Genomic DNA, 12,136 nt, shown 5'->3' on the forward strand with positions numbered 1-12,136 from the left:
TAATAAATTTTTCATGATTGAGTTGGCCAAGAATTGTCTCTGGTTCTGGCAGACCTAGCGTTCAGTTAGTTAGGTATCGATTGACATTTACAAATCCGATCTTGTCAATAGTACTGAATTTCAAATGGTGAATTACTTTTCTTTTAGGTGAAGATTCAGCCTGTTGCCAAATATGACTGGGAGCACAAGTACCATTTTGGCAGACTTATTGCTGTGTCAAATTCCTTCATGGCATATGCAATTAGAGGTAAGAGTCTGGGAGTCGCCTTTTTTCTTTTTTGCCATGCCAAGTGTTAATTGGTAAAAATAACTCTATATAATAACCTCTTAGGGCTGCCGCACACTTAGCGATGCGTTGGTGGTCATACAAAGGTTTAATCGCAGTTGAGCACTGTGGCGATGTTGCGAATCATAGCCAATCAAAATGCACATAGCTTTGACACATGCGGAAAAATAAAATTTCAAGTTTTAATCCATTCAGGCTGTGGGAGCGCATTACCGGATTTCTACCACTAGAGCAGGGAGCGCTGTTGCGCTTTTCTATCTTTAAAGCCGAGAAAGCGCATACGGCTTTTTATTTATTTTTTGTAACCACTTCTCTGTCTCTTACCCCGGGATTACACTGCATCCGTGTGCGTTGCGAATCCGCTCTGCTCCGTCTTGACTGTGTGCTCCGGACTTTATGGACAAAACCTGCTGTGTCTCGCGAGATGGCCGCATAGCATTTCCTGGAGATGTGGCATCAAAAACAAAGACGAACACACAGAAAGTCTGTGCACAGCAGAGAAACAGAAAGAGAGGTGGACTTCCTTTGACTTTGCCGTCCACTCCCATAGCTTCTATCTATCTTGTTAGATTGTCCTTACAAAAAGGATGTGCCGTGTTTATATATAATTTTGTGGCTTTCCACCTCCATTATAAATCTCTTCTCGTCCATGTAAGCTGGTGTTTAAACCGTGAATAAGCATAAAGCGTTATGACGTTTTGCTGACATGATGGCGAAATAGGATCTGGCGAGTGTTTATTCTGAAAAGTAACCAATTTTTTTAAAAGTTTGAAACTGCCTCAGTCTTCCTGGCCCGCTTGATGCCTTCTGTGCTACTTTGTCATTTGACGGATGCCGACAGATGCCTCTTCTGGCAAAAATAGAAAATAGGTCTATTCGTCTGGCGGGCTCCGGCACGACGAAGCTGGTCCGCAGTTGATCCGCAGCGCATACGCAGCCGGTGTAATTTGAACAAGATGATAGAATAGAAACGATTAGGCTCTGCCGCCGGAGCGGGGCGGATACGCAACGCACACGCATGCGGTGTAATCTCGGGGTTAGCCGACGAAATGCATCCGAATATACACGTGAGGGTGATGTGGGCTGCGTAGCTTTTCCTGGAATTTGGTCTAATAATAAACTTAGGTTTGTGTGAAAGCCACAGGTGTAAACTCTTAACTGTTTTGGGAATTATGTTTCTATCTGCTTCAGTGGCTGCGATATCAATTATTTAGTAGGCAAAAGGCATGTAGAATTTCCAGGAAAACGTCAGGTTTTAGGGGCATATTTTAACAGGCACTTTCAGGCCTTAATGGGTTAAGCATGCGCTTAAAGTTTTAAGTCATATAATACAATATAAATACACTATATACAGTACACGTGTTTTGCATCAAACTTAACTATAATTACAATTTTATATTTACTTGTGATTGAAATAGCTAGTGATAAAAAATTATGCGAGCGGTGTCCACCTCTCAAGTTCCATTCAAGTGAATGGGAGCAAGCCCTCCCATTCAATGTATCCACACTTTTCCACTTTATTATCACGCACATCCTCTTTCCGTAGGAACCTGCGTTTTCCTTGACTGACATGCAAGTTTTTGTACAGTACAACAAATTGGAGAGCTCTAGAATGCGATATAGGCTCACACACTTCACATCACAGGGAGTCCACACATTAAATCGCCTAATTTTAGTGGGTTAGTGCCAACTGTTATATTTTTGCGATGGCAGAGTCCTATTTAAGGTTCCGAAGCATCGCGAAATGTGCGGCGGTCCTTATGCACTTAAGATGAGAGGTGTCCATAAGATTTTAGATTTCTATAACACAGATTGCTAAAGCACTATTAGTACATATTTCTACAAATGTAATAAATATTTAGGTTCCATTTCGTTTTGTTTTCTATGCTCCATGATAAACTGTCATCTTTCCTATTACATCTTCACAGGAGCCAACAACCAGGCTATGATACGTGTCTTGAGTGTGGACACTGCAGAGCGTTCTCTACTGAAAGGCTTCACCGGTGCTGTCACAGATCTGGCTTTTGCCCACCTTGACTCACCTCTGTTGGGTTGTGTAGATGAAGCTGGCAACCTGATGGTTTGGGAGCTCACATGCACCAGCAGTACAATACTGTATCCTGACTGGACGTTATGCTAACAAAAATATCCTACCCTTTTCCTTATATCCAGTTTGGATGTTTTTTTGTTTTTTTAAACATTTGCTTAAAGTAACCAACAAACTCTACAACATATACATTCTCAAAAATAATACTTGCGTACCTACTTATAGTACATTTGTAGTATTAAAAAAACACACTCCATCGTCGTGCACTGAAAGAATTGGGTGCATGCCATCCAAATACTTTAGAGCTGTAATTTTACCCACAAAGCTGTGATATCATGCAGACATGCACACAATACCCCCCAGTAACTTTTCCCTCATGCTTTCCTTAATCCATAGCCCTAAGAGATCAGATAGTTGTTCATATCCGAAGGCCACAGGATACGAAGCTGAACTCACATCGGCGGCTCATCTGGTGCCCTTTCATTCCAGATGAAAATGAGGACAACCAAGATGACACCAGCCAGACCTTGGCCCTTCTTCATGAAGACAGGGTATCAGTTTAACAAAAAAATGTAACGTGACCTGAAGCAAACACCATAGCCTCTTATCAATTTAACATCTTGCACTAAACGAGGCATATTGTAGTCAATCTAAGGGCTCCATAATTAATCCAAAATACAGTTCCAAACTAGATTGTACCTGGCACATTATGCCAAGCCATTTAAATAGCAACTGTATTTATGGCTTGGGGGCTGTGATGACAATTAAAGAGGGGTGTGATCTGGTACATTGCTACCATTTATTACCTCAGTAGCAGAGGTGGGCAAACTTGGTCCTCGAGGGCCGGAGTCCTGCAGGTTTTGGAGGTTTCTCTCTTCCAACACAAGCTGATTCCAATCAACAGGATCGTTATCAGGTTTATACAGAGCTTGCTGATGAGCTGATCATATATCACAAGGTTCACCAATTCCGATGTCTGGACAAAACAGCAAACCAGCATACCTAGGATTAGCATACCTTGCACTTTTGTGCATGCGCTCTAGGAAACAGGACATGCGCAGTAAGAACAGGTTGGGTGTTTGGTTGAGTTTAGGGTGAGGCTACAGATAGAGTTTACTATACGGGTATGCTGATCTGACAAGGAATGCTGATCTGAGAGAACACCGGTCCTCGAGGTCCGGAGTCCTGAAGATTTTACATGTTTCGCTTACCTGATAGATATAATCAGCTCATCAGCATGCCTGATAACGATCCTGATCTTTAGTATCAGGTGTGTTGGTAGGCGGAAACATCTAAAACCTGCAGGACTCTGGGGTTCAAGGGCCGTAATTGGCGAACCCTGAAATATCAGCTGTGTTGAAGAAGGGAAACATCCAAAACCTGCAGGACTCTGGCCCTCGAGGACGGAGTTTGCCCACCCCTGGATAGCCTTACAGGATCATTAAACATATTTGTGTGTATGTGTGTCCCATTTCTAGGCCGAAGTGTGGGACCTTGAAATATTGAGGGCCAACAATGCTAGTTGGCCTGTTTTTTCGACAGATTTGAAAGAAGGCCTCATCACAGTGATGGGATATACCCAGGTAGGACTTGATATACACACAGAAAAATAAATGCTTTAAACCAATGTTTAAACACCTTTTTCAGCTGCATCATTCACCTGTGGAGGTCTGCTTCAGCCACAGCCACTTAAACCTGGTTCCCACGGCAAGATTAAAAAATTGTGGGCAGACTTCCAAACTGAAAAAATTATGAGTATAGCAGTTTTGAGCATGCAGCCACACGGCACAATCAACACATCACACTCACGAACCGATTTCATTAATGCTCGTTTCCAGGTTAGACGAGAAATTTTGCGAACCCTGCCGTGTGAGCAACCACAACACTGATGTGCGCTGCGTGTTGATTTCTTTTGACGTTTTGATGCACAGGGCGCTACTGACCGGTGACCAGTCAAAACATCCTCCGCTCAAATTGTTTGAAAATGGAAGCACCCTGGATAAATAGGTCTGCATGTGGCCAATCGTCCGATGAAACAAAACCATTATTGCTCATCATTACTCGTCAAATCGACGAGGTGACACGCAGCCTGCTTGTAAAGCATGCTTCTAGTTTTGAAATCAGAAAATGTTACATATTAAGCAGGTACTTTACCCAAACTTTAGCATGTGTGATTTTTACTGATGGGAGATCGCCAAGTTAAATTTTTTACAAATGCTATTTATATTGTATTCATTGATAAATTCAGTGTTTTAATGCAGTTCACTTGTTTACATATCATGTTTCATACAACATAAATTGGACATGTTGAAGTGGTAAAGCCGCATGTTTAATTGCATTATTGTCCTACCGGTAATCTGAACTTTATTTAATTTCTTACTGATTTACAGATAAGTATAATGCAGGGATGGCATTGTACTTGAAGTATTTAACAATGTACTAACATTACTCTTGAGCAATCCTCATCCACAAATCCAAATCAAACAGCTGGGCAAGTCCATCAAACACGGCAGGTTCCCTTTCGTCATTGTAGTATTGTCAGTCAGTCTCGTTAGCGCGTGGCTCCTCAGAAATAATACCGGCTTTTGTGAAAGCTCGATTAGTGCGAGCAGACACGTTGAGCCCAAGCACGCACGCACAATCCATTGACTAATTTTGGCGTCGCTCTAGTCTAGCAGTTCCAAAAAGCTTAAAGCATTGAGCACCATGATGTCCTTCTGTATATATACAGGAAACCCAGCCCTGGTTGAGGACTGATGGGCATGAGAAACTAATAGACTCACATCATCTTTCAGTTGATTCTTTCAGTTTCCTATGCCTGCCAGTCTTCAAGCAGGGACGGATTTCCTGTGTTTAAGCAATATGCCGGCACTGCTCCGCTGACTGACTGTTGGCAGAAATGCTCCCACACAGACAGTCAAGCAGGGCGCAAACATTTACCGATTTTGGAACTCAACTCTGTACACAAAAGGCGCACCATAGATTTTTGAGAAAATTTAAGACTTTTAAGTGCACCTTATAGTCCTGAAAATACGTAACTTGGATTCTAAATTTGTATTGGTAACATACAATAAAACATTTTACTGTCCCACCAGCGTGTCAGTGAAGGTGCCCTCTCGCCAGATGGAACAGTCTTAGCCACAGCCAGTCATGATGGATACATCAAGTTCTGGCAGATATATATAGAAGGGGGGCAGGACAAGCCAAGGTATGTAGAAAGAATAAACACTTTATTTTGAAAGTTAGTGTACTCTCTGGTCCTTGTAAACTATAGTAGTAGAATTTCCTGTTTTTGTTTTCTTAATTAGATGTCTACACGAATTGCGTCCTCATGGTGGACGTCCCCTTTCCTGCCTTCTCTTCTGTGACAACCACAAAAGGCAGGACCCTGAGTGAGTAGACAAGTCCAGATTTCTGTGAGCAAATTGCATGATCTCTACAAATATGAATCTATTGTTGTTCCATTTACAGAGTCACTCCTCTGTTTCTCTAAATAGGGTTCCATTCTGGAGATTTCTCATAACTGGAGCAGATCAGAACCAAGAATTAAAGATGTGGTGTACTGTTTCCTGGACTTGTTTGCAGACCATCAGGTTATTTCTCTATCGTTATAGTTGTACTCATGAGTGTTATCTCATATAATTACCCCAAGGTCCTTTGTGTGAAATTGCTGTTGTTCTTTATACACCTAAATCCTGAGGGCTTTGATGTATAAACATGTGTGCACAACTTCATCAATTACACGAGCTTCTGTTTCACGGAGCGGTTTATTGTTGCTCAAACACTTCCTCTTAAAATCTGAATTGTTGTGGAAAAATCACTAAAATCATTAACATGCCTACCCCTTTGTTCTGTAAACACTCAACTTTGTTGAAGAACTCAAGCCTTTAATGGTTAGTACTGTTTTGCAGATTCTCACCAGATCCAGCGAACATAGCAGTTCTGCCGAGTCTTAAAGCAAGTTTGGACTTGTCTGCTGAGTATCTCATCCTTTCCGACGTACAGAGGAAGGTCAGTGCAATATTGTTAGCTGTTTTCTTTATATTATTTTCAGTGTGATTTAAACAAAAATAACTTCAACCATTTACACACCTTTCTCAAGGTTATTGTTCCAATTTCTGTGTTATGACATTTACCTGGCATGGTGCCCGATTTCCGCTGGGGGAGTGTGCACGCCATTGAGTGAAAGTGACATTACTCGTACGTTTGTTTTCATTTAAAGCCATGAAAACACTTTAAACTTTGTTTTGATTTTCAGTTATATAAAAAAGGTTTTTCAAAAAAGTGCTTGGTTTCAATGACCAATAGCTGCGTAGAGAGAAGCAAAAGAAAAAGAAGTACGTCATTCACGTTCGGAAGTAGACTCGCTCAATGACCACTCGCACAGTCAGACATCTAAGAAATTACATAGAAAAAACTAACCCATGCATCAAACAGAACTAAATTAGTATGTGAGCACATTGTAGGGAGTAGGTAGAAACATTGAATAACTTAACAAGTTATAAAATGTTTTTGTGTTATGTTTTATCACTTTTATGTCATATGTTTCTGTAACAGCCGCATATCAACTCAAGTGTCTCATTAAAGCTCAGATGGCTGATGAAATAAAAGTAAAACTGCTCTAGTGGATCTGAATATTACTCTTGTTCAGTGCTTTATGCCTGATATTTTGGGTAATAATGTACTGAATGACAAACGCTGAGGAATACAATTGTTTGCAAAACCTTGTTTTTAAAACTGCAAAAAAAACAAAAAAAAAACATTTGTATTCATTTATTTTAAGGAAAAAAAATGACACACTGCTTTCACGTAATGCTTGCGAGGTCCCATGGCGAGGGATAAAAAAAAATGCTTTCCCCAATTAACTACATTGGCTGAACACCTGAATGTACATCCACATCTGCCACCACGGCTTCAGTGAGTGACCGTATATGCGACTACAAAACGTGTGTGCGCATTCATTGCTGAGCATGACTTCGTTGTGAGCGGACCCCACACACGAATCAGCGCGTCGGACACTGCACCCTGGAATAAAGTTCAGGCTCACAATATATATATATTTTTTTACTTTAAGGCCTGTATTTATCAATTCTCAGATCTAGCTTGTATTCTGTGTGATTCATTAATTTGTTCACGTTATAAAAGTCCATTAGGCAATATGTGAATGGTCGTAAGGTACAATATGAGTATGGTGTGTGTCTAATTATTTGTAAAGCAACTCACCAAACATAAACTGAACAAAATAAGGTGCAAACAATTCGTTTTGCAACTCTCTAGAGTGACATTAACCCATATCTTGTATACTGCAAGGATCATTGAATTATTTAGTCTTTGTTATAAAATGTATTTAAGTTTTGGATGGATCTATTGCATTGTTGGATGTTTTTGCTGTAATGTGTGCATAATTGTTTACATTTTTGGGTCGCTAGTAAGTAAAGTACAATGCCGGATTGAGAAGCAAACACACTTAACCTGACTTGTGTGCTAGTTAGCATTTGGGGTGAAAAATTAGGTACTTTATCTAAACTCCTATTTCTGCCTACTTCTTTTCTTCTTTTAATATTAATTTGTGGTGACTCCTTGCCAGGTTCTTTATGTGATGGAGCTGAGACAGGATCTGGAAACAGGCAAAGCATCTTTCACTGCTGTGTCTGAGTTTCTATTGACCCATCCTGTGCTTAGCTTTGGAGTTCAAGATGTTGCCCAAAGCCGTTTGCGACACACTGAAGTTCTTCCGGCGGAGGAGGAGAGTGAGAGCACAGCAACAGGTGGGTCTTAAGGTGGGGTGGTGGGAGAGCAAACTAATGGTCCCTTTTTGCATCTGGAGCAATTCACAATTTCACACAGAATACAGTGGTCATGATGAATATTTTCCTGTGTATGTGATTTCTTTCAGAGGGTACTCAAGGACCCACAGAGTTAAAATCTGGCATCCAGATTAAACTGTATTGTGTTCACACCAAGTGAGTTCTCGTACACTGATCACATTTTAGTATTTTGTTCAACAAAATACCAGTTAAATGTTTGGATACAGCTTCTTCAATAATGTGATTGCTTATAAAGTGTTAGTGCCTTCTTCAAGGGTTCTTATGCTAGCACAGGAAATAATGCTAGCCGTCGTAATTTTTCTCCTGAAACTAAGTGTTTCTTGGACGGTGGCTTGATCAAGGGTGTTTTTTTTTTTTTGCTTTATCCCTTCTACCTGATTAAACAAATTATTCATTACTGAAATACTTTTATCTGTAAAATGTTGTATGGTTAAACTTAAACTTAAAAACTTAAAAAGATTGTTACATATATGAAGCGGAACTGTATTGTAGCAAGTTATTTATATTGATATTTTGTGTTTTTAGGAGTCTGCAAGATGTTCAGATCTGGTTCCAGCCTAATTCGGGCTCCAACTCTACTGGCCTGCCCCATTCTGATCCTCCAGATGGTTTTGGTTGGTCACATGTTTTTTGTTTTTGTCCCCCAAGTTACTCTTTCCTTTACATTTCTCACTGAAATACCAGAGCAAGATAAATAAGCCAAGTATTTCAGTATAAAATTTATATGGAGTCCCCTCCAAAAGTATTGAAACGACAAGGTCAGTTCTTTTGTTTGTTTTATACTGAAGACATTTGAGTTTCACAAGGATTTGGTGAGTAATTCTGCGAGAACAGAAGTAATTGTAGCGTCCATTTGTCTGTTAGGTTTGTTTGTTTCCCCCCGCCATCGCCACTTCTTGGTTTCGTCCCGCCCTAAACAACGCCTGATTGGTCTGACCTAAAAAAAGGTCTGTTGCAAACGTATTAGCGGGAGCGGTACAAGATGTATTCTCCTGAGTTTTTGACAAAAAACGCAATAATTCAGTTTGCTCGCTGGATTGTGATAGCTTCACCCCTGCCATGTGGAGTTTGGCAGTTATGTCACTAACTGTATGTCTTTGGGAGTCTCTCTACAGCTCTCACAATGTTTCTGTCGTCATCTGCTGTTGATACAGTTGGCCAACCTGTTCGATGTCTGTAAACCAGTAATTTATTTTTCAAGACATTCCAAATTGCTGTATTTGACTATATGCTCATTATTTGTGCAAAAGCGCTGATCAATTTTCCCTCTTAAAAATGGCTTCCTTTTCTTCCATGGACTGCTCTTCATGTTTGCTTAACAGCGAATACAGCTTTCACAAGTGAAATCCTTACCCAAAGCCAAAAAACAAGCCCATGTGTAATGTTTAAAGGGATCATCCGGCCAGGATGGCCCATTTTTCACTCAAACTCTGATTAGGTATTTTTTTTTTATTATCAGGAAAATGATATTGGCATGCATTTTCAATTTCATTCATCATCTCTACTTAAGCCCACTCCAACCAAACATGAAAGGATTGGCCTCTCCTTGTCTGACTTGTAAGTAAATAAGGAAAAGAGCCGCTTCCATACTGTCGCTCCCAAGATATGAATGAAATCAATATGCTCCGACAGGCTTTTCTTAAATTGAATTGTTCCTCGGTCATTATAGATTAAATTAAAAATTATAACTGTTAACTTGACTTGCTTTTCCCCCAGTGCCCACCTCCCAGGGAGTAGACATACATCACTCATCTGAAAATAACGCGTCTAAAACGGCCACATTCGGCTGTAGGGTTGGCCTCCTTGCTGGAGCTCCAGTGGTCCGAATTTTTCAAAGTCCATCCACCCATACATTTTCTGCACCGTATATCCTTACCGGGGTCGCGGTGGGTGTGCTGGATTTTTCAATGGAGAAACCTCCAGCAGTTGACGTGCAGCTCGCTGAGTCACAGTTGGCTCTCTCAAAGCGGCCACAGCAAGCACCCGCCACTTCCATACACTTCTGGCCAGACAGAAGCCAGTGTTTGCCCCAGCTGCATGAGCAGCCGAGTCAGAGGTCCTTGGCTTCCTGGCCAGAGGCGAACATTGAGCTGGTCACTGGTGGCAGGCGCGACATCCGGGACACTAAGCCCCGGTAAGAAGCTACTATTGTTTTATAGATCTCGTCGTCTGTTTAGCAGTCGAACACTAATTTCTGACTGTGAAATACTCTGCGTTGTTAGCCAGGGGGAGCTAACTGCCTGCCTGGAGTCTAACACAATTTAAGTGTCGCTATAAATGCCTAAAACCGGAGACAAATCGCCACCAAAATACAAATAAATTTCTACTCTTGTCCATGCCAACCTGTAAAAAAAAATCTGCACAAAATTTTCGATTTTGTGGAGGTTAATGGGGTCTTTTCCTCATAGGGGCTCACATTATGTGATAGCTTTTATGTTTTCACAGGTTGAGGTGGACAAGAGTAGGGAATGTGCAAATGCGTGTTGTGGTGATGATTGCCTCCTTCCATCGATGACGTTGACAGGCTCAGATGGGGGACAAAGGCAGGCCATTGACAAAAAGTTGTGTGAAGTGTAGTCATATAAAACACATTCAATCATACTAAGTTTTTCACGGGGATGAATTTTAATACTGACATAATTCTTATATATAGACCTATTATATAAGTATCAATGTTCTTAATCAAGTGGCCCTTTAAGCAATCAATCTGAAAGGCATCACCTAAGGAACTAGAAACACCCATCAGTCTGATGCCTTTTGCTTACTTGAAAAATAGGTGGGTTCAAACAAAAGGTGCTCTGTCCTGAGTTGTTTAACCCATCTAGTTGCAAATACCAAGAAATAAAAGCTGGAATTCTGATCTTTTGTCTCATTTTAATCTGATCTGAAACACAAATGTATTCAGTATACAACAAAAACAAAGGAATTGACTTTCGTAGGGGACTGCATGTATAAATAAATGAGTTCAGTTAAATTTTATCCAATTAATTATTTTATGTATCTAACCGGGATTTCAGGCCATCTGACGGACCAGAGTTCTGACAAGGACTCAGGAAGTGGCTCGCAGACTGACCTGAGGAACATGTCATCACTTCCTACACCTGCTGACTTCCTGTCAAACACAACCAATGGCAATGGGCGAATGCCAAAATTGATGACTCCTGATGCCTTCATGACGCTAAACACTTCGGTATAAAGCTCTTAAAATCATGTTTGTTTTTTGTTAAGACTTTGCCCTGTTGTACTGTGAGTTAATTATTGTGGTGTTAAGATCAGCGTTTTCCGTTGTTTCTGATACGATCATTCATGAGTGAGAAATGCCGATCACTGCCTACACTAAAAACTGCGATACCAATCCCATTAATAAGCTGTAAATTGTTTTGTTTATTTGTATATTTTTTTTATGGTGAGTGCTATTGATTACCGATATGAGTTGAAAAAAGGAACCATAAAATCATCTTTATTCAAACAAACTATTTTCTTTACTTTTTCAAGAGAATAAAAACATTTGTTGCCACAATGCAGCAATTATTCAGTCAAGTAGAACATTGAAAACTTTAAATTTACCAGCATTTAGTCCCACAGTCTAACATTGAAATAATCCGACACTCAGCAGCCTAATAGTGCAAAAAGTCAAAATTGCACATAAAGCATTGCCTGGATCACATAATGTGTAGTATAAAATAATTGCCATATCAAATGCATGCTTCGTTCAAATAAACCATTAAGTTCCTTCATCGAAAATACTTGGGAACTTGGATTATTGTCTTTTCCATTGTCATGAAAAAATAGCATAATATTTTTAACATTTATAAAATAAATGGTATAATGGGTCGGTTGCTCAGTATACAAAATAATAATGTTAATATTGTCTGATAATGGCCTGTGTTCACTGACTTTAAAATGCCCACATTTTTCCATTTGTACAAACATTGAGACATTGTACCAACTTGGACAAGCATGTTTCATTTGTGT

General features: G+C 40.2%; 1 protein-coding gene across 2 annotated transcripts in view; it reads left to right on the top strand.

Moving 5' to 3' along the window:
• edc4 (enhancer of mRNA decapping 4) overlaps positions 1–12,136 on the top strand; it is a 38,006-nt gene that overhangs the window by 5,029 nt on the left and 20,841 nt on the right. For both annotated transcript variants that reach the window (XM_086073869.1, XM_086073870.1), the window contains exons 4-15: positions 148–247; positions 2,215–2,401; positions 2,737–2,884; positions 3,812–3,916; positions 5,429–5,541; positions 5,642–5,725; positions 5,831–5,926; positions 6,245–6,344; positions 7,921–8,101; positions 8,230–8,296; positions 8,687–8,775; positions 11,179–11,351. In XM_086073869.1, coding sequence (XP_085929995.1) covers positions 148–247; positions 2,215–2,401; positions 2,737–2,884; positions 3,812–3,916; positions 5,429–5,541; positions 5,642–5,725; positions 5,831–5,926; positions 6,245–6,344; positions 7,921–8,101; positions 8,230–8,296; positions 8,687–8,775; positions 11,179–11,351 — 1,443 coding nt within the window. The remainder of the gene's footprint in view (positions 1–147; positions 248–2,214; positions 2,402–2,736; positions 2,885–3,811; positions 3,917–5,428; positions 5,542–5,641; positions 5,726–5,830; positions 5,927–6,244; positions 6,345–7,920; positions 8,102–8,229; positions 8,297–8,686; positions 8,776–11,178; positions 11,352–12,136) is intronic.

The sequence above is a fragment of the Leptonotus elevatus genome, chromosome 4, assembly GCF_054856555.1.
Source record: "Leptonotus elevatus isolate MCC_2025b chromosome 4, RoL_Lele_1.0, whole genome shotgun sequence".
Classification (NCBI taxonomy): Eukaryota; Metazoa; Chordata; class Actinopteri; order Syngnathiformes; family Syngnathidae; genus Leptonotus; species Leptonotus elevatus.